Source organism: Apodemus sylvaticus, chromosome 15 (assembly GCF_947179515.1).
Source record: "Apodemus sylvaticus chromosome 15, mApoSyl1.1, whole genome shotgun sequence".
NCBI classification, from domain to species: Eukaryota; Metazoa; Chordata; class Mammalia; order Rodentia; family Muridae; genus Apodemus; species Apodemus sylvaticus.
Genome location: NC_067486.1, coordinates 63,870,938 through 63,894,418, shown reverse-complemented (window position 1 = coordinate 63,894,418; position 23,481 = coordinate 63,870,938). Strand labels below are relative to the sequence as shown.

Below are 23,481 nucleotides of genomic sequence, written 5' to 3'. Positions count from 1 at the left end.
TCTCAATTACCATAGATGGAGAAAACAAGATATTCCATGATAAACACAAATTTATACAACATCATTCCACAAATCCAGCCCTACAAAGGATAATAGATGGAAAACCCCAACACAAGGAAGGAAACTACACCCTAGAAAAAGCAAGAAAATAATCTTTCAATAAACCCACACAAACATAATTCTACCTCTAACAACAAAAATAACAGGAAGTAACAATCACTTTTTCTTAATATCTTTTAATATGAAAATTAATATTACCAACATCCTAATCGATTGAAATTAAAAAATATGAGGAATTAGAAATTTGTTGGTGTCACCCAGTGGTCTCTCTAATTTGGTAATTGGAGAAATATGTCCAATATTGTACAATCCATATATACTTCCTGCTTGTTTGTAAGTGACAGTGTATCTTACTGTGTATTACGTAATGGTCTTGAAATCATGCTTCTTCTATCTCTATAAGTAGGATTATTTATTTGATGTTTTTAACACTATACTATGGTTTTTCAGAACAGCTTACATATTTCAAATTATTTATACAGCCAAAAGAAATGTAGACAATTAATTTGGGAGGTGGCTTGTGAGAGAACAAAAAATGAGACTGAATATTTTGCTTGATATTTATAATTATTGTATCAATTTTGAAGAAAATGACCTTACAAGTTACTCTTTTTCTGAGATGAATGCTTTTCAAAATCATTACAGCCAATGAACCAGAATCTTATCCTCAACTTATGTCTGTGCCACCCTCCAAGCAGAACTATTGTTCATTGAAACAGTTGGTGAATGACATCATGGATAGACCATCTTAATACACACACCATTTTTTAAATGAATGTAACCTGTTCCCTGTGGGCTGAGAATGATGACAATCACTCAAGTCAAATAGCTCTGACCATAGCAGGAAATCTGTATTCAAATAATGTGCCTACAATTCATTCCTTGGCACAGCAGAACTGTGAGCTCTTAGCTTAGCTACTATGGAGGTAAAATCCTTCGGTGATGTGAGGGACATTGAAGTACAGCCTTATTACAATGAAATCCAGTGTCTAAAAATTGTTTTTATGTTGGCTTTTTAACCACAGTAAGAGCCAAGATTTTAAGCTCTACTTAAAACAAAACAAACAAACAAACAAACAAAAAAAGACGTTATCTTTTTATGTTTATTTAATAACATGTCCATCATTTTTATGATTGGTATATATGTATAATATATATATATATATATATATATATATATTGTGTTGAATACAATAACAAATTAAAATTAAAATTTAAAAAATGTATAGGATTCTATGGGAACATGAAGATTATGTTGTAGGAAAATACCTATCTGTTTATAAAAAGATCTACTATTAAAAAAAAAGGCTTATGTGCAAAAGATGTAGATGTAGGTCAGTTGGAAGAGTGCTTGCCTAGCATGTACAAAGCCCTAGAGTTGCTAGACAACACCACACAGATAGCCTTGATGGGGCATGCCTACAACCTCAGTACTTGGGAAGTAGAGGTAGAAAGATTAGAAGGTCAAGATCATCCTAAATTACACAGTAAGTTTGAAGCCAGTCTGGAATATATGGGCCCTGTCTCCAGATCAATACAATGCAATTCAATACAAAGCAATGCAATGCAATGAAATACAATACAATGCAATCCAATACAACACAATGCTTATGTGGTGCTACTAGAAGCTTCCTGAATGGCAATGCTGTACTACATGTTGCCCCTAGTGTTTGTAGCAAAGTTGTTTTTATATTATAGCAGTTCATTGGACCATACATCTCTGATTTATATATGCTTACACACACAAAAAAAAATCATATTTTATTTGATTAAATAAACCTACCTAATAAACAAAATAGGTACGTACACACTGATTTAGGTTTCTGAGTAATCAGTTTGGAATACCAGCTTTTGAAGAGGGGTTATATCTTAGTCTGATTATGTTGTTATAAAAGCCCATTGTAGGCCAATGAAATGGCATGGCTGATAAAGGCACTTGCCAGCCAGCCCGATGGTATGAGGTCCATGCCAGGATCCACATGGTGGAAGACGAGAACAGATTCCCTTAAGCTGCCCTCTTTATGTCCTATGTGGAGCAGGTAGTTTACAAACACCAAAATCTTATTTCTCAGTGTTTTGAGGGCTAGGAAATCCAAAGTCAAGTTGCTGACAGTTCCGGTAAAGGCTGGAGTCCCGGAACATGGGTGTCTATCTTTTGGTCTTTAAATGGAAGGACATGAAAAGGAGCTCTCTGGGTGTGTCTTTAAAAGGCACCAATCTCAGTTGTCACCTCATGATCTAACCATCTCCCCATTTACCTTCATGACTGCATCTCCAAGGACTGCTATGTTAGGTAGTAATGGTAGTAGACAGTCTTAAGCAAACATCCAAGTGTACAGTTTACCTCAAGCTGCTAGAATCAATCTGCCCCCTAGAATTTTACCACGGTAGAATGCTAGTTCCAGAAACAGCCATTGAATCATCTGGTCCAGCGATTTTTTTTCATAACAATCCTTCTGCAAGAATTCAGAACTCCCTGGAACATAGTGTGAAAGCCACTGTTGTAACGCTACAAATAGAGACCAGATGTTGAAGAAAGAGACTCTGTTAGTTACATTGGTTATACAAGTCCTTGATGGAAACATCCTGAGATTCACTCCAGTCTGAGTATAGGAGGAGTATCTCCCATTGTTCTGGAAGAGAAGGAAGATGGAGGAGAAACTTGCACATTACAAGTCTTGAGATTCTCCTATTCTGTCAGCATAGATGTTGGCAGGATGGTTACCAGTGAGAGCTGATACTATGAGAAAGTGTTCCATCTAGGGACTGCCCTGGGGAATGCCCTATTGGGATTCAGATATGTGGGACACTCATTCAGTTCACCCTTCACTTAGATTGTTAACTCTGTCTGTGCATTGCAACTGCCTGGGAATGTGTTAAACACACTTGCCTGGGCTTTCCCATAGCATGAATCATATGCTCTGAAGCTGGCCTGACGGCCTGGCTATTCTGACCCTCCTGACACCTTACAGAAAATGTTTGTATAGTGGCTGCTCAGCAAAAGGGCTAAACAGAAAACTCCTGTTTTCTCCTGCCAGGGAGGTGAAAAGCATGGGGATAATGGTGTGGTGGTGGTGGTGGTGGTGGAGGTGGTGGTGGAGGTGGTGGTGGTGGTGGTGGTGGTGGTGGTGGTGGTGGTGGAGGTGGTGGAAGTTGTGGAAGTGGTAGTGGTGGTGGTGGTGGTGGAGGTGGTAGTGGTGGAGGTGGTAGTGGTTGTTGTTGGTGGTAGTGGTGGTGGTAGTGGTGGTGGTGGAGGTGGAGGTGGTGGTGGTGGTGGTGATGGTGGTGGTGGTGGTGGTGGTGGTGGTGGTGGTGGTGGTGATGGTGGTGGTGGTGGTGGTGGTGGTGGTGGTGGTGGTAGACATCTTCCATTCCAGCTTATAGACACTGGAAAAGAAACCATTAGAAAACCCAATATTTGGTTGCAGTGAGTGGTGGCAAGATTGAAATGGGAGGAATTTAGGTTAGAATAATCACATCTTCCATTTTGGTCTGTCCATCTCTTTTGGGAAACAGCTTCTCATCTAGGATGGCTCCATCTGCTCCCTTACCTTTCTTTGGCAGATTTTCCACGTTCCTGGCATTTCCGATGTCCTGGGTTCTCATTGCAGCTTGGCTTCACTCTCACAGATTCATACTCACCCTTCCAGGGCATCCTGCTAGCCCACTGACCTTGATACCCTGTGCTTGGTTTTCCTACTTTTTTTTAGCTATCTAGGTGGAAGCCTTGCAGACACCACAGTACTTGCTTTCTGCCTTCCTTGAAAACCAGCATCACATGGCTAATTCCGGCTCAAGCAATAGCCAGGTCTTCTTGGATCATGATTGTAGTGGGTTGTAAGTTATCTGAATAATAATATAGGTGGAATGAATCACAGGACGATACATAACCTATAACCTCCTAGACTTTCTTGGATCAACAGAGTACCAGAGAGGTGCTGACTTCTAAAGGAAACTTTACCCTGGAGCCTGAGATAGATGCTGTTTTGCTAATTTTCAAGATCTCTCAAAGCACCCTTTTTTACTCTGCCAGTACAAAGCACTTGGTTTTGTTTTGCTTTTGGTTTTATAATTAATAGTGTAATCTCTTTAACACCCATGCTCTCCTTGTCCTCAACTTTAAGCACACTTCTTTTCTGGAAAAAGTTGTAACTTTTTCAAAACTTTCTGTTCTGTTTTGCTTCTGATTCTCTGCAAATCTGCCAGAAGAAGCAACTACGCCCGTGCTACACCCGTGCACTGCACCGCCTTGACCTGCCCTCCACCAGATTAAACAGTACATCACCTCCTGCAAATCTCGGAGCATAGACAAGATGCATACAGGTTCTTCACCAGAAAGTAGCACCCATGGCCTCTGCTCCAGTTCTCTGTGGAGTCATTCACTGTCTGAGGTCTCACGGCAGTCTTTACTGTCTACATTCACTGTCTGAGGCCTCACGGCGGTCTTTACTGTCTACATCCACTGTCTGAGGCCTCACGGCGGTCTTTACTGTCTACATCCACTGTCTGAGGTCTCACGGCGGTCTTTACTGTCTACATTCACTGTCTGAGGTCTCACGGCGGTCTTTACTGTCTACATTCACTGTCTGAGGCCTCACGGTGGTCTTTACTGTCTACATTCACTGTCTGAGGTCTCACGGCGGTCTTTACTGTCTACATCCACTGTCTGAGGTCTCACGGCGGTCTTTACTGTCTACATTCACTGTCTGAGGCCTCACGGCGGTCTTTACTGTCTACATTCACTGTCTGAGGTCTCACGGCGGTCTTTACTGTCTACACTCACTGTCTGAGGCCTCACGGCGGTCTTTACTGTCTACATTCACTGTCTGAGGTCTCATGGCGGTCTTTACTGTCTACATCCCTGTTAACAATGTGCTCTTCTGTGCTCACACCAGAACCACAGTTTCTTCTGCAAAGCAGTTCCAAAGGCTTCTGGTGTTCACAGCAACAGCTCGGCTCCTGGCTGTCACTGGCTGCCTACCTTCTTCCCCTTCCTTCCTTCCTGCTCTCCCTCTCTCCTTCCTTCCTTCCCACCCTGCCTCCCTCCCTCCCTCTCTTTCCTTTCCCTTCCCTCCTTTTCCTTTCCCTTCCCCCTCCCGCCCTCTCTTTCCCTCCTCCCTCCCTCCCTCCCTCCCTCCCTCCCTCCCTCCCTTCCTCCCTCCCTCCCTCCCTCCCTCCTTCCCTCCCTCTTTGGGAACTACTCTTACAACATAAGTGCTTTTTAGGGGTAGACTTGGCAGTCTAACCATAATGCTTTCCTTTGGGATCACATGTATGTTCTCTTGTGTTTTATTCTCACAACTTGAAATGCTTCATTTTAGCCTTTGGATATCAATCAGTTGAAAATTGATTTTGTATTCTGTATGAAGATACATTTTCTTGTCTTTAGACACCTAAAAATCTACTTGTCTGGGTATCACTATAGGGTTCTGACTGAATTATAATACCACTTTTGGACACACACACACACACACACACACACACACACGTTACTTTTCTGTTGCTAGAGAAAAAATTAATGTGACCAAAGCAACAATTGCAAGGAAAGGCTTATGGTTCCAGAAAGATAAGAATCTTTATAGTGGGCAGGCATGACAGCGGGCAGGCATGACAGCGGGCAGGCATGACAGCGGGCAGGCATGACAGCGGGCAGGCATGACAGCAGGCAGGTGTGACAGTGGGCAGGCATGACAGTGGGGAGGCATGACAGCGGGGAGGCATGACATCGGGCAGGCATGACAGCAGGGAGGCATGACAGTGGAGCTCCACCATAGCTGTACCTCCCCCATAGTCTTTCCAAACCAACTAGGGACCAAGGTTTCAAATGCCTGGGCATCTATGTATCTCAATTCGCATGGTTGTCTATTTCTGGAATATTTTATGTTCCCTCTGTCTGTTTACCCAACATCATACTGTTCTCGTAGGTCAGATTTTTAGCTTTGATGTCTGGTATAGAAAATTCCCCTAGTTCCTCCTTCTTGAAATACATGCTAGCTAATTAACCACCTCTAATTTTTACTCAATTTTAGAAACAAGCCATAAAATTCTTAAAATTGTTTTCAGATATTTTACTAGAATGATAGAGACTTTACTGATTTAGTAGTCATCCTTTGTCCTGTTGAGTGGTCTTCTCTAAGAACAAGACACAGTTTTGAAATGATTTTTCTTTTAAAAAAAGTTTTCACTAAGTGCTTAAGATTTTAATTAAGATATTCCACATACTTGTTAATTTTATTTCTAGGTTGTTTTCTATTTCTAATTTAGGTTGTTTTTTACTGTAAGTTTTCTACTATAAATGTATATTTTAAAATAGTATCTTCCAAATGTATTTTTGATATATATATATATATATATATATATTTCAGTAACATTACTGTGTTGACCTTGTTCTAGCAACCTCTCTTGTCAGCTTTTATAAAATATTCAGATTCTTGCTGGGTGGTGGTGGTACATGCCTCTGATCCCAGCACTTGAGAGACAGAGGCAGCCAGGTCTCTGAGTTTGAGGCCAGCCTGATCTACATAACAAGTTCCAGCATAGTCAGGGCTACAATCTCGACAACAACAACAAATATAAATATATATGCACATATATACATATGTATATGTATATATATATATGCACATATATACGTATGTGCATATATAATGCATACACACACTGATTCTTTTTGTTCTTCTATATAGATAATCCTGAAACTGTAAGTAACACTTCCATTCTTCATTTTCAGGGTTTTCACTATTTCTCATTATGCTGCTGTCCAGTATGACGCTAAATAGGAGTGAAAATAGTTCACATTCTTGTTCTAAAATTTCCTTTCCTGGGCCACACTGCCTTTTGACTTCGTTATGTCCAGTAATTAGGTGCTCCAACCTGCCACTGACTCAGACCTTCCTGGTTATCTGCAAAGCTCACACCAGACTCACTCAGACAATTCCACGTAAGGAAGGCGTCCAACCCAAAGGACTTTTAGGGCACTGTATCTGAATAATTCAAACCTTGTTATTCCTTCAGTGAGTCTGTTAAATATGTCCCTACCTACCCAAAGTTCCTGGCAGAAACCTGTACTCTTTTCTTGGTATCTATGCTGACTGATCTCAACAGTTCTACCTTCTTGTATCTGACCAAGCATTCCCTCTTCTACTATTTAAAGGAGAGTGGTTGGTTTGGGCCCTTGGTGTTTCCTTCAGTCTTAACTTCAGTAACAGTTTCCTAACCTTATCGTAGGTGGTGTCTCTCCTGCTGTTCTTCTTGTGACTGCCAAGTTTCTCTTTCTAAAATGTTCTCCTGCTCATGCCTCACCCAACTTCAAACACTATGCTCATTGTCTACTGTACAGAGCTGTGGTTCTTCAGCTGCTTAAATAAAGCCCTTTATGCAACCTGACTGGTTTTCTAACACAGTAGCCTAGCAGAACTGAAGCCCGTGCGGGTCAGCTCAGCTGTTTCCTCGTGCCACAAATTCTGTGCATTCTGGTGTTTCTGGTTGGTGAGTCTGGTGATGCCTTGTTCATTTTGTCCCAGGTCAGCTGTCACCTCCTCTAGGACCTACAGGTAGAATTGAGCAAATGTTTGTTAAGTACTCTCTTTCCAGCAGGTATTTATGGTAGGTCTAACTATACAAAAATAAATAAACAAACAAACAAATAAATAAATAAATAAATAAATAAATAAATAAATAAATAAAAATGCAGAAGGCACAGTCTGTATGCTAGTATTTAGCCCTAAGCCTCTGGTGATTTTATTCACATCATCCTGTTTTTAAATGTGGATCAGGCAATTTTCATTCTTAATAAATAAATTTAAAATAAATGCTTGCAGTGTTAAACATGGAAGTATATGAAGGGTGTTCAGGAAACACACAGATTTCGGGATGCTTTCTGGGCAAAGTTTCAAAGGAAGATGATTATAAATGATGCGCTCACAGCTCAGACCTTGGTTGGTAGTTAGGCCGTGGCTCAGTTAGCCCCATTCCTACCTATTATTGTCTAGTAAGATCCTGTGCAACGAACATGGAGAAATGCTTGCTTAGATGAGCACTAAAATGTCCTTCTACCGAAGTAAGGGCTGAGAGGTTTAGGAGGTGGGTGAGTGAAGATAAGAGCTCCCGTTCTTCAGACTGGGGTTTAAAATTGCTGAGGTCAGTGCCAAAACCAGAAACCATACAAATCCCTAAATCCCTTCTGCTAGACATCTGGCATGACCAGTGTTCCTAGGAACACATGCAAGGTCTCTGGAGAGTATGGAGCACACACACACACACACACACACACTCACACACACACAATGTAATGTCTCTTCCTGTTGCCACGATGCCTTCTACCCCGAAAGAGCCAACGTGGCTCCTACACACTCTTCATAACCTGCCTTAGGCCACGTACTTCCTGAATTTACTTTCTATTTTCTGGAAGAGAAAAGACTGCAGGAAAAACATTTAAAGTGAAGAGGCCCATCGAGGGAGTGCGTATGTGTGTGCTGGGGGCGTGTTTCCATAGATCCGCAGGCTTCTTTGGGCCGGAATGGGATGGAGAACTCTAGCAGTAACAGTGAAGACAATGCCCTTGAAAGCAAAGCAGACAAGAGAGGTGCTCATGAGAAATAATAGTTGTTGCATCCTGTTCCGTGACCAGGGTTGGGGCACTGGGCTCTGTCTAATGGCACATTATAATGCTATCCTTGAAGAAGGTGATGGGCAGGGAGCCTGGAGGTGGGGGCAGGGGTGGAAGGAAGGACAATCTTCTTGCAGGAGAATATAGCAGACAATGGAAATCCCTGTAAGGGAAAGGTGTGCAAACTATCTTGTTATTTATTTACATTGCCTATAACATTTGTGACTTTCCAAGTTAATGTCTTGATCGGTTTAATGAGGTCAGTTCAACTTTCTCCCCTTTCTTTCAGTAGTTAAAAATTCCCGTGGTCCCAGTCACTTCCTGCTAAGGAACACTAGAGACTAGGATTATAACCTGGGTAGAGTGGCTAAGAGAACTAGTTGTCTGCACCAGGTCAAAGGTCTAAACCTTGGTCTTGAGCTACCTGAGATCTGAGCTACGAGGGAAGATAGGTGGGGAACCTGAGGACAAGTACATTAGCCACATCTATGTACAGTGAGAGAGTCTGGGTCACTTTTTCCATTACACTTTTCCTACTTTCCTGTGAGCATGTGTTAGTTTTTTAAGTGTGGAAAAATAGATTTGTGGACTCTGGTTCCCGCTCTACATTTTAGAATCTTTAGTTTGAGTAAAGAAAGGCAAGAAGACATTATGTATAAACATCAGAAGTGTATTTTCTGTGTGTGTGTGAGAGAGAGAGAGACAAAGAGGGATAGAGAGAGACAGAAAGAGAGCCTGAGAAAGCCAGAGAGAAACAGAGACACACAGAGAGAAACAGAGAGAGGTGCACCACGAGAAATACTATTCCCCAAAAGTTGCAGCCACGTAATTCTGGAACCAGAGAAGAATTGCAAGGCGTGAGGGTGACTTAGAACTTATGGGAGCCTGTGACAAGTTTCTCCGCGCGCAGGCGGGCCGGCTAGAGGCTCCGTTTCCTGCGGAGATGGGTCACCTGGCAGCCTGTGACAGGTAGGGCGGAGGCTTGCGGTCCCCAAGCCAGCCAGGGCGGAGCAGGAAACCGAGACAGCCCAGGGCTGGGGCGGAGCTCAGAGCCTCAGGTGTCGGTGGGCTGCGCAGTACCTGTGGGAACCAGAGGGGACTCTCGGGTCGCATAGCTTGACCAGCGGGCTCCTCGGACATGCCTGTCCCCAGCCGGCAGCTGATGAAGAAAGACGCGGCTCCCCGGGGCCCTTGAGCCTCTGCAGCCAGAGAAGGAGCCAGCATGGGGTGCGGGCTGCTTGCTGCTGGCCTGTTCCTCTTCACCTGGCTTCCAGCAGGTGAGCCCTGAAGAAAAGGGAGAGTCCCATCGGGGGCACGAGAGACAGGAAGCCATTTGCCTGGCCATACAGAGCCGGCCACCCGCAGGGCGGTGCATTCCGGTTACTGTTGGCACCGAGAAGTTCAGGGGCCCTGATCGAGTGTCTGCCGGTGGAAACCTGTTGTTTTCTTCCTTTATTAGCCCAGGGCCTTCGGAAACAGATGCATCTGAAAAGAAACCTCAGCCTTTGGATTTACACCCCAACAGGTGTTTAGATGTTTGATGGCTAAAACTGAATCGGTAGAGGCGAAATCACCATTTTTCAACTTCTTCCTACCCCTTTCCTCGTACCCTGTGTCGTACTAGGTTTCAGAGTGTAGATGTGACGACAACCATATTGGTCCAGAGTGCTTTTATTCTTTCCTGACAAGTTAGATGCGCCGGCAGTGTGTGAAGGAGTGTTGGGCAGAATTTTGAGTCTCTTTTACAGACCACCCGCTAGCACTTGTCATTGTCATTTTTCCCCTTTATGCGTCCACCTTTCCCTTCATTACCAGCCCCGCCCGCGGTCGGACACCATTCTTTTTACCTCCACAGGAAGGGTCTCACTTGGAATTTGCATGTCTTAAGGGAATCTCTTGGAAACTCTTGGCCAAGGTCTTGTCTGTGAGTGAGGCGGAAAAGGAAAGGAGAGAGAAGGGAAGGCTCTCTGGGCTGTTCACATTAGCAGGTAGCTGTGACTCTGCAAACAAGAATTTTAATTTCCTTTGGACGTTTCCACCCAGTTTTATTCCCGACTCACTTCCCTCTTGCTCCCCTTTGGGAAGATCAGTTTGCTCACAGACCAATTGGAAGATTATATAGTTCATTCAGGCAGATGTAATATGAAATGGAGGCAGAGTTTCTTTTCTATGAGCTAGAGAGTTGCTCAGATGTAATCAAATCTCATGGAAATGAGAGTCCACCAGAGCTTAATGTTGGGAATAAAAGTAGGGAGGGTTACAAAGGGTAGGGAACCGAGAAAAGCAGGCATTCCTGAGGCAGGCTGGCTTTCAACTTGTTCTGCCAGAGGGAGGGTTTCTAAATTGTCTAAAGCTAGCAAGACTAAATGTCAAACAGCATGAAGCCTCCTGTGAGTTTAGGTACTCAAACGCCCCAGAGTAGTTAGCCAGCTTAGAACCTAAATGCAAATTTGTAAGAATTCTGGAGTTATCTACAGTCTTTTCTCCAGTGTGTTGGATTTTTCTTCTCCAAGTCTGTGGCAGCTGGGGACAGAATTTCTGTTTGAGTTGCCTTAGGAAAATAGAAGTCTGCTTCCATCAGCCCTTGACATCCTGTTTTCCAGCTCTTCTGGAAAGAAGACTTCTGATGTAGCAGTCTTCTAGCAGCGCAAGAATATCTGCAGATGAAGTCTATCAGGCTATAACCCCTGTTGTCTTAAATATTTTAAACTGTCCAGGTTTGTTGTTGTTGTTGTTTAATGAAGAACATTGCCAATGGCAATAAAATACAGCTCCTATAGCCAGATACATACTAGAGTATCTAACATGCTAACTGCAAACAGCATGGCCCCAAGTCTCTGAGCCAGCCACAGGATGTTGGCAGCTAGGCTCCTGAGACAAGACAATATTACAGGGTGTGGTGCTAGCCTGGTCTTCCCTAAGTGGAAGTAGGCCGGTGTTTTACGAGACTGTGGAAAGTGAAGTCTACAGTGATTATCCAGGTTCACTTTCATTTCATAGATGAGAAACTGAGACCCTGGCACTCTGAGGGGAAATAGCTACTTTGACAGATACTGTCCCTGTATAATATGTGGAGTACCATCAGTAATACTGCATCTGCTATATGGACCAGTGATTTTCAACTTATGGGTGGAGACTCTCTTGGAGATCAAATGACCCTTTCACAGGGATCGCCTAAGACCATCAAAAAACACTGATATTCATATTATGACCCATAACAGTAGCAAAATTGTAATTATGAAGTAGCAATGAAATAATTTTATGGTTAGGGGTCACCACAACATGAGGAACTATGTTAAAGGGTTGCGGCATTAGGAAGGTTGAGAACTGCTGCTCTAGATGATTTTTTTTTTTTGAGTTTGTAGAGCTGATGTCTGTGTGACTCTAGTAATTTACTGAACTGTCTAAAGCCTATAGTAAACATGGATAGTAATATCATTTCATACAGTGTTTATAAGAATTAAAAAAAGGCTTTAAAGTGCTTTATATACTGCTTGCACAAGATGAAGGGCGGCCTAATAAATATAAACCATGGTGATAATGCTAGCTATGATTTGGACCCAAGTAAGACTGTTTAAAGCTAAGCTTAAAGAAACTAACTTGTTTTTCCCTTGTGGCTAGGAAACTGAAGGAACAATGAGATACCTGTTACTGTAACAAAATAACTGAGACAATCAAGTTGAAAAGCAGAAAGGTTTATTTTGGCTCAGGGTCTTAGAGTTCTCAGACCATGGTTGGTTGGCCTCATTGCTTTTGGGGTCGTGGTCAGGCAGTACATTCATGTAGAGACACACAGTAGAAGAAGCTGCCTGCCCTCCTCAAGGTGGCTAGGAATAGAGACAGAGCAACAGCATAGGACCAGGGTCCCAATATGTTCCTCGAAGGCACTTTTCAAATTACCTTCCTCAAGACCCCACCTATTAAAGGTTCTAGCACCTCCCGATGGTGCCAAACTGGGACCAAATCTTTAACACTTGGGACTTTGAGAAATACTTCAAGCCCAAGCTGTAGCAGTGAAGTTAGAATTCAGACTCTGCCTCTTAATACTCATAACTTTGGGTGAGTCATTTCAACTCTTTTCATCAAGAAAATAGATGAGTTAAGTCCTTCACACCACTGCTGCCCACACACCCAGCCAGACCATCTCTTTTGGGGTGGCTTCCATTCAAGCACAGTAGCTGTGGCATGGCACCCCTTCAAGCAGTCCTAGGAATGAGCCCATCCCCCAGCCTTTACCCTTTTCCTTATTTTTAAACCAAACATCACAAAATACCCTTCAGATAAAACTATAGAAACATTGCTTGTTTGCAGAATCTCACAAAACAATGCTTATCAAAAACTCTCTCACAACTTGCAGTAACAGGACATGTGTGCTACATATGCAGTGACAACACAGCAGAGTGTGTACATATGCAAACGTTAAGGATATAGAAAGAAAAGGTCCACACAATTCTGTTACTGTGTCAGATAAGATGATAATTAGCATGAAACATTATTGATGTTAAAACCCAGAGACAATAATTTCCACATAAAACCTGTTGAACAGGAAACCGTTTTCTGAAGACCACCTATTCCAATTGCAATGCATTTATTGGAAAACCCTGTACTTAAGTGAGTTCCTTTGTGGTCTAGCAGCTTGTTGCATTTTGCTTGTTGAGAAGCGTCAAGCCAACCCCCTGATTAGCATCTGAGTTTCCACAGTTGTACAGTGCAGGCTGCTGATGGAGCTGTGAGGCTCCAGAGGAAGGAGCTGAGGTCAGGGAGTCTTGTAAAGTTCCCATCACTGGGCCCTGAGCTCTGTAAAGATCATTTGCCAGTTGTGGGTTCTTTTGCTATTCTGAGAAGTCATTTTTAGGAAGAATTGTTTTTTTAAAATCACATAAATGATATCTCAATTCTCATTCCTTAAATAAAATATTTAATGAGGCTAAAATAAGCACGGTAGCCATTCACATTATTGGCTCATACCTTCTCTTGCTTCTGTCCATTCTCTGAGTTCATTTTTAGAGTTAAGTTCAGCTTCCCTCTCATTCTAAAAGGGTTCCTGTCATTTGTGCTTTTGTGATAAGATTTTCTGTTTTATTTTGTTTTTGTTTGTTTGCTTGTTTGTTGAGACAAGGTCTCTCTATTTAGCCCTGGCTGTCCTGGAATTCTCTGTGTAAACTAGGCCGCCCTCAAAGAGATCCACCTGCTTCTGCCTCCAGAGTGCTGGGATAAAAGGCAACTGCTGCTACGCCCCACTCGTAGAAGAGTTGTATTACTTTACAGAACCATCAGATATCCAGCTAATTCTTATGATTTTGGAAATCCAACAGCTGACACACGGCGGACAAGAACTTTAGACAAAACATCAATGATTTCCCGTCGGTACTGGGTGGAGGGGTGGATCATACTCAGAACTAGTGAAATCTTACAAAAGCACCAATATGGGGCTCCTGAAATCCCTTCCAGAACTCCCATGCCCTGTCACACACAAGGAGAAATCATCTCCCCTCCTCTTAGCTCACCCCCCACCCCAGCTGTTAGTACAGATGGAGAATCTGGATCCAGGGAAGCCCCATGTGTTACAGCGAGACAGTACATAGCACAGCAGCACCGAGCTCCTTCCCCATTTCACACAGTGAAGCAGGCTGGTTTGGTGGAGTTGAAACCTGCTGCACACTAGTGCAGGGGACTAGCCCTCAGTGTCTAAATAGATGCCAATTAGACATCTAGGCCCAAGTTCAATGGAATGGGGTGAAATGTTGGGTAATTAATGGACCTTCTTCTACCTGGATTTGTTTCAGCATAGTAATTTATTCTTGGGGAAAAAATGAAGTTGTGCATTTTCAAATTTACAAAGATCATCCCAGCCCCGCTTGCACTGTATTCAGTGTCCGAATGTTGGTGGGCAAGGCAGGGTCAAGCAGCCAGCAGTTTTGACACTTTGTTCATTTCTCATTTAATCACCACATTCTGTTGTGTAGTTCCAGGCTTGGCTTCATTTTTTTATTTTTACTTTTATTCTGGGTGCCAACAGCCACGCTAACCCACTGTCTGCACAGCTCCTTGCTTGCACACCACTGTCTCTTTCCTGTCAGTCATCCTCGACACACAGAGTGACAGGCAGCCTGCCACGCCTACCTTTTCCTCATTCACTTTACCCCTCCATTCAAGAAGTTGCCTATAGCTTATAAACTCCATGAAATTCAAAACTCTCCAATGTCAGGGCTCACCAACAGGCAGCCCTATCTCTCCGCTGATGGGAGTCTGCTTGTATACCCCAGGACCAGACACTCCTTGTGTCTTTCGTATGGCTATATTACTAATGGTTAACTCTGACTTTAAAAAAAGGTAAGCATTTAAAACATGAAACATTTGTTCCAAGCAATTTAGCCTATCCTGAGTTAAGTCTTTTTCTTTTAACCAGCACACACATAACGCATCATTTTAGATGAGGCTCCTGTGCTGGCAAACAAAAGTAGGCATGGTCCTGGCTCCCAAGATGCCGATGCTCTAAGGAGAATACACACTGATGCTGATACAGAACGGAGGCAGAGGGTATAAACCTGGGTTAAGGTACCAGGAGAGCACATAATGATTGGATGGTTCTTTTTCCTATCAGGAGTCCTTCCTCAAAGACATGTTTTGAGTTGAGGAATGGTTGTCTGAAATTTAAGGAATAGTACATGCCGGATCATCAGATAGGAACTCAGTGAGTGTGAGGCAGGGGTAAAAGTGCCAGTGAGGCTGAGCAGAGAAAGCTGACACAGTGAGGAGGACAAACACCGGGAAGGACCGGATGTGAATGGCTTTACAGGTCATGGTGGGAAGAGGCATGTGTGCATGTGTGTGTGTGTGTGTGTGTGTGTGTGTGTGTGTGTGTGTGTGTGAACATATGCATGTGTATATGTGTGTGTATGTGTTTGCATGTGCATGTGTTGTTGTTGCTGTTAAGAGCAACAGGAAGCTATTGGATGATCTAAAGGAGTTTGTGTTGGGAGATGAACAGCACTATAGAATCCATACACTGGAGGAACCCAGAGGCTTACTGTAACAGCTAAGCTAAGGCAAAATGCAGGCTGGAAGCGATGGCTGAGAAGTACTGAGATGGCTGTGACAAAGAACAGAGATCGCAGGGGTGCTTAAGAGATAAGTAAACCCAGTGTGGCAAGGCTATATATGAGTAACGAAGAAGAAAGAGATGTTAAGGGTGGTTCCTGAGTTTTGGTCTTGCTCACCCACTAAATGGGAGCATGAAAGAGACCCACAGCGAGTTGGAAACATTGAAGAGGAGCTGCCAGGAGCATTTGGTGCACGGGTCTGCCAGTCCCTTGGTATACAGCGGTAGGAGCTGGCCTCCAAGCTCTGGCGGTTCCCAAAACCCCTGCCAGACTTGCTTATGACAGATATTTTGTCTGTGTGTTTTATTGTGTGTTACTGAGTCCCCACCAAGAGGGTGAGTTCCAAGAGTGCAGACCTTGTCTCCTGGAACAGCGTCTGGCTCAGAGTACGCACTCAAAAATAAATGTATGTGTGCATTCTGGTGGGGCCCAAATTTGCATATGCTCTGAGATTAGTGTGTGGGGGCATGAATCACCAACCTGGGCAGATGACTTTGGGAAACTCCAAGCGTTTGCCCCTTAAACAAGTCTTGTCCTTTCCCATTAGTAACCAATGGAATGTCAAGTTCAAGTTACCTGAGTGGGTACCTTTAAAAAAATTTTTCCCCCTATTCTTTTTCTTTCTTTGTTTTTTTTTAAGATTGTAAGTTTCCCCTTTCAGAGAGGTTGTGGTAAAGCACAATATTGTCATTTACTGTTTATGGTACTATAAATTTAATTTCCAAAGCAGCTATTAAAACATATAAAGCTTATTTCCTCTGACTGGGCAAACACTATGAAATAAATGCAGATAAATAGATAATTACATTAAAATATCCATTCCAGCAATTTACAGCATCCTTGTTTATAATAGTGAAAAATTAAAAGCACCCCAAACCCCCATTGTTAGGAAAATTCTCAATAAGTTATACTTCCCAGAGTGTTTTTCATGTAGTCACTGGAAACAAATAGATCTGTAGATACTTACATAGAATATGTCGACCATCTGAAGATAAGACGAAGTTGCTAATCAATGTGCATATTAAATAGTGAGGGGAAAACATGGAAGGAGGCACACCAGACTGTCAACCATGACACCTCCACACAGCAGAATTAAAGCAAGCAGGGAGGGACATTTTTACTTTGACACTCTTTGTTGCTTGAAGCGTCTTGTTTATTTTTACTAATAAACAAGGAAAAAATTCTATGTGCAATAGTTAAAATGTAAATTTGTGAATGCCTTTTAAATTTGAGAATGTTTTCTCTTTGACAATTAATTTTTATTTGAGTGTCTGCATATGTATGCTCCCACGTGTCTGGGCACCAGTGGAAGCCAGAAGAAGGCATCATATCCCCTGGCGCTAGAGTTACAGGTGTCATGAGTCACCCGAAGAGGATTCTGGGAACCAGACTCTGGCCAAGCAGCAAGTGCTCTTAGCCACAGACCCATCTTTCTAGCCCTGAGACTATTTCTCAAAAGGTTACATCTCTACCATTTTTGAAACCATGTCTGGAAACTAGGTTGGTATCATAAGGACAGTGCAGAGTTAGGACTTTAGGAGGTTTCCGTCAACATGTACCTCTGGGCTTTACCAGCTATGTGCCATACATATAGGCCAGACCTTTGAGGATTGCCACTGATAAACTTGAAAAAAATAAAAAAGAACTTCTAATTGTCTTTTGTTTTTCTCCATTGGTAGAAGGAGATAACATGTGATAACAAAGCACACAGTACTGAGTTTGACAGTGCAGGAGATGCTCAGGCTCCTTTGGTGTCCTCAGTGAAGCCTGGTGGTTAGTTCCTCCCCCACACCCCCAGCCCATCTCTGCATGTGTGGACCTAATTCCTCCTCCACCTATTTTCCTCACCCACACTTCTTTCCCAGTGCTCCCTGTCCCTTCCTGTTCATTGCTCATTGCTGGTCCCTTTCCTTTCAACTTCTATCATATTTGCTCTGTTATCTAAGGGAATGTAGCGAGTACTGACAGCAAATACACTTACAGAGATTGCTTGCTTGGACATAAACTCTGATAAGATTGAGCCGGTGTGCTTCTTGTCAACCTGCTGAGTGGAGCTGAGGTGCCTGTGCATTTGCAAACCCTCAACCAACCAGACTCCCATCAGTGGGGCACCAGGCCTTATACTCCCCAGCCAGGTTCTGTGTCCCCGTTTACCACCTTGTGTGGGTCAACTTTGCATTGCTGTAACAAAAGAAACTCGGCTTGGGAAGGGAAAAGGTTTGTACTGGCCCACTGCCTTGGAGGTTTCAGCTCAGGGTTGCTTTGGGGACTGAAGTGTGACTATGGTAGAATCAAGTAACTCACCTCATGGCAGTGAGATGGTTCAGTGGAGAGGAAGACCAGCATCCCTTAGTCTGTCCTCTTTGATCGCATGGCCAAGTGGTGGGAAACCTTTACTTCCCCTCCTTAGAGTTTTCACCATCTCAGGATGGTGACACATTGGGCACTTTGGGACATCCCAAGTACATACAAACAATAGCTTATGTCCTTTGAGCAGAACTTTATATGGGGTGGAAGGGGAAATACCATTTAGCACCCCCAACCCCCACCATAAAGTCTTGATTCAAAGACAAAAAAAAATGGCTTCTGTATGGATGGCATCATTTAGAAACTGTAACCTCTTTTCCCATTTGGTACCACACTGAATTAAGAAATATAGCATGTTCTGCATGCACTTGGGAATATATGGCATTTGGCTGGTGAGATACTGTGCCTTCATTGGTGTGTTTTCCTTGTACTTTAGGGTAGACGGCAGTCCCCACTTGGCACAGCAAAATGGTCTCGGAAAGTACCTGGTGGCGGGAAATAAAGAACCCCGTCCCCTTCCCTCCTTCCCATGTGTTCTCATACCTCATCTGAAGTTTCCATTCTACCCTTAAATGACAGGTCTCTCCGCTCCCTTCCTCTTTCACAGAAGAGGCGAACGGCGAATGGGTTTGCCGGGGTATGTAGCTGTAAAGCACTAGTCCTCTCACAAAGGCAGAGACTATCATGACAGCTTACATTTGTATCATTTCAATGTATTCATTCTCTCTAGAGGATTTCCTTTAACATTCTGGTCTTAGCTGACATTAGACTCTCGATTCAGATGAAATAAATCCAAAGGATACAGGTGATGGCTAATGCTCATTGGATGTCTATAATGTGCCGGGCTCTTTGATTATTGGGGGCATTTATCATTCTATTCTGAGACAGATAATGCCATTGTCTGATTTCCTGTAGCTTATAAATAATTCATTAGATCTCTAGAAAGGGGAGAGGGTGTGTTAGGTTTGGAATGAAGGCAATGAGGCCCTAGACTTTAAAGTGTGTAAGAGAAAATGACAGAGACAGTTGAGCATTAGGTGACAGACTGGGCTTAGGAAGGGTCCCAATATGAAGGGAAGTCAAGAATTTGAAAACTTAGCCTGGTGTGGTAGCACGTGCTTTCAATCCCAGCACTCGGGAGGCAGAGGCAGGTAAATCTCTGTGAATTTGAGGCCTTGGTTTATGAGCAAGTTCTAGGACAGTCATGGCTATACTACAGAAAAACCCTGTCTCAACAACAACAACAAACCCAAAATAAGCAAACGAACAAAAGCTTTGAAAGGTTTCAGTGCTAAATTTGAAAGAACAAACAGGTAACTAGGTCATTCATAATCTGAGACCTTCTCATTTGAATTTAAACTTTTCCAACCCAGGTTCTGCAGGTTCTTCAGGTCTCGCTCTAAAAAACCTCATGTGTTGATTTCTGTTGATGTCCAGTGTGGTTTGTTGGGCAGAGTAAAAGTCAGAAGCTAAAGAAAAAGGAAGATGGAACAATCTTACTTTAGAGATGAACTAATTACTACTTCCTTTCTCTCACACACAGCCTAGAAACTCCTACTGCTCATAGGGGTCTAGTGCCTGATGTCCACTTTGGGAGAGGAGCTTGGCCTGTTTAGGAGACATGGTGGTTTTGAGGTTTACTCCAACACTGATACTTATTAATTAGACATGTGCAGGTAGGCACATGGGTCTTGGTTTACACCCTCTGAACTTTCATCCCTATGAATGACCAAAGCTAATCCCTATCGTGAAGGCGAGCACTAGAAACAAAGACCATCCATCCATCCATCACTGGTGCCTAGTAGATTCTGAAGACCAAGCACAGAAAGGTACAAGAGTGTTCTGGTATCTCCTCCCCCTGAACTTCCCTCCCATCCCTGGGTGTGTGTGTCAGAGCAGAGGTGAAGGCCTGTAGCCTGATTAGGGTATTGTGGGTTAGTAGATCTCTGGGAGGAAGCAAAATGAGGTTAATGCTCAGAACCTGTGAAGATCTGAAATGTTTTAAGCCTTGAGAGTGACAAGGGATGAAGCGACAGAGAGGCTGGGTCCCCAGGCAACAAAGCCAGCACTGACGTTGGTAAAGGTGACTGGGTCACTCCAGCTATGGCTTGCCCATAATAAGGACATTCATGTAAGAGGAGCTAGGTGTGCATTTGGTAATCAAGGCCATCGCCTGAGATCCCATTCTTCTCCCTCCGAGGGTTTAGAGTCGGCAGTCTTCAAAGTTCCCCCCAGAGCACCTTCTAGCTGCAACCAGATTCCCTTTCCTGACTCTCAGCAAACACACATTCTCCTCTCTCAAGTGTTCCGTCGTTGCACAAAAGCTGACTGGAACTTGAGTAAGCTGCACCTATCAAATTACCCTTCAGCCAAATAGAGAAGTCAGGGATCGCCAGCAGCACCTCTTCTTCTAACCCAAAGGGGAGCCAGGAAGTACCTCATGAACGCTGCACGAAGAGAAAGTCCTGACCCTGTGCCCCTCAGAGTGACCATGGGTAAGCCAAAGGCCCACACGTTGTCCACCTGCTCCTTCCAGGATCACATTGTGTGTGTGTGTGTGTGTGTGTGTGTGTGTGTGTGTGTGAAAGAAAACACCGGAAGGTGCCGCATGAACCAAAGGGTTTGTTTAGAACATTCAAGCCACAGCTGTGAGGAAGAAGGGGTAGGGGTCATTTTATGTAAATGTAAGAATCGCATTGTGTCTTCTTCTGTGTAAGGCCACAGTGGTTCCATTCCGCCAGGCCCGAGTTCTCAGAATCCTGCGCCTGGCAAGGCCGGTGGTTCTTTCCCACCAAACTCTTGAAGGTTTATTCTGAAAATGTTCTTTTTCCATTCACAGTTGAGTAATACAGCTGAGCACAGCCCAGCCCTCCCCCTGTGGTCTCCGGTCTTTCTGGGATGCCAATAGTAATCTATTATTTATCATCCTTGAACTAGATGATAGACGTGTCCTGACTCCACCCCATACCCCCATCACCACTTGTCCTGCGGAATTACCTTCCTCCCATAGGCTGCAGCCAGATTGGTTCCCTCCAGGCTCTCTAAACAGCAAACCTTCCAGAAAAGAAGCTTTCCTCCTTCATTTTCTTCCTTCCTGAAGCAGCAGCCCACCCCTGTGCAACCCTCTCCCTGATTTTGATGTGTGGTCTAAAAACCTACCTGAGTCTTTAGGTTTGGCTTAAATTTCTTGTTTTTGCACAGTCTTCATACATAGGCTTGGGTGGTAGCACAGACTGACCAGGCCATGTCTGAGTGCCAGAGCCTGCCCTGAGCAGCGTTCTCCTGTCTCCTTAGAGATGTGAGAAATGCAGAAGAAGGTGCCTATCATTAGCTAGCCTGAGACCTCTTAGGTGACCCTTGGCCAAAGATGAAGCGGTCAATGCAGAATCATGCTGCCCAATGAGAACCTCTGGTTCTTCCAGGGTCAGAGGTGTTCCGCTCGCCCGGAAGCCCACTGTTAGGTTCAGAACTTGACCTTTGAGTCTTCTGTGGAAAGTCAGGTTACAGAGCTAGCTCTCAGCAGCCTCTCCTTCATAAACCACAGTTTCTACGAGGACATCGTGTCTGCTGCACTGGGCAGTAAGCTGCATCTCAGAAGTTTGTACGTTGTTTGCTACTGTGATAAAATATCTCAGTTTTCTAAATGTGATACTACTCATACTACTGGCTCTATGTAAGATGTCATTACACAGTGCAAGCTGTATACAACGTAGAATGGAATAAAACGGTGATGTACTTAGGGGGAAAAGGCCCGTCCAGGAGCCTGAGGGAATGGCTCCATGATCACAGGCTTGCAGGCTAACAGCACAAGCCTGATGAAGCTGAATTCAATCTCAGGAACCTACAGAAAGGTGGAAGAAAACCAAATCCACAGAGTATTGATTTGATTTCACACGGGTCTCCCCCGATGGTGATGGTGGTGGTGGTGATGGTAGTGGTGGTGATGAGGATGATGGTGGTGGTAGTGATGGTGGTGATGAGGATGGTGGTGGTGATGGTGGTTGTGGTGGTGGTGGTGGTGATGATGATGATGTTAAGATAGGCCCAGTTAGCTACCCTCTAAAGGGATGGCTCAGTCAGAAAGGAAGGCTCTACTGGCAAAGAGCTCCGCTAGAGAGAGCAAGAAGGCAGCATGAGCAGTGGAGTCCCTGGTTGTCCTTCTGCAAGGACATGGTAAAGTCAGTGCCAGTTGAGTATCTCTTATCTAAAGTGCCGGGCATGAGAAGAGTTTCAGATTGGGGATTTCAAATTTGGGAACATTTGTATAGTCTCTATTGGCTGAATATCCTTAATCTGAAAATATGAACTCTGAGATGTTCTAAAATTTAAAAAAAAAATGCTTTGGGTGTCATGTGGGCACTCAGAAAAATTTAGGGGTGCTGGGGAGGTGGTTCAGTGGGTAAGAGTTGATTGTACAAGCATGAAGACATGGGCTCAGATTTCCAGCATCCGTGTAAAACCTAGGTGTGGCCATGCATTTATAACCCCAGCATTGGGGAGGGTGGAGACATTTGCTGGGGTTTGTTGAGTACCAGGAAACAGCAATTTCCAGGGATAGTGGGAGACTCTGTCTCAGGGGAATAAGGTGATATGGTGGAGAGGAATAGGAAAGACACCCTCTTCTGACCTCTATATGCAGTCCAGAGATACGCACACCATATATATATGAAAAGAACGAATGAAAAAAAGGAAGGAAGGAAAGAAAGAAGAAAGAAAGAAAAAAAGAAAAGAAAAGAAAAGAAAAGTTAGCTTTTCAGAACATTTCAGATTTGGGGGTTTCCAGATGCAGGATGCTATCAAATCCCCACCTCAATAGCTGAGGAAAGAGAAGCCAAGCAAGAAGTTCATCTAGTGTCCAAGTGAACAGCAGAGCGTGATTTGTGCCTGAATCCAAGCCTGAGGAGTTAACCTTTCACATGTAGCCTGTTCCAGCTGGTCTCAAAGTTCCCCTGGCACAACAGCTTCAAGAGCGGTATCTCCTGGACATAGATTTTTCTCATTTTTCTCTTGGAAATCTGTTTGAAATGTAAGTTCTTGGACCTCACCTAAGTCCAGCTGAACCGGAAACTCTCTGAAGTGTCCCAGTCCTTACAGTGATGTAACACAGCCTTGAGTACCATCCGTCCTCTGCACTAGCCCGCTTCTCCCGCCCTTCCAAGGAAGACCTCCTTCTATGCAACCTTGAAGCATTCCGAGGTGCTGGTTGGGGTTTGTTTCTTACCCCTCTGCCATTCCCTCTGGTGCCTGTGTGCCATCTAGCTCCTAGTCAAACTGTAATTTGGCTACTGTTATGAATCAAATTGTAACTAAATATCAGTGTATTCAGAGGAGTCATGACCCACAGAATGGGAACCATTGGAGCAGATTGTCTGATTTAGAAAATGAGAAACCAGTTTTTCTCTT

At 43.7% G+C, this 23,481-nt stretch overlaps 1 protein-coding gene across 2 annotated transcripts in view; it reads left to right on the top strand.

Moving 5' to 3' along the window:
* The first annotated feature begins 9,694 nt into the window (after window positions 1–9,694).
* The window catches only part of Ildr1 (immunoglobulin like domain containing receptor 1), a 35,988-nt gene continuing 22,201 nt past the window's right edge, over window positions 9,695–23,481 (top strand). For both annotated transcript variants that reach the window (XM_052158789.1, XM_052158788.1), the window contains exon 1: window positions 9,695–9,945. In XM_052158789.1, coding sequence (XP_052014749.1) covers window positions 9,891–9,945 — 55 coding nt within the window. In that variant the 5' untranslated portion in view covers window positions 9,695–9,890. The remainder of the gene's footprint in view (window positions 9,946–23,481) is intronic.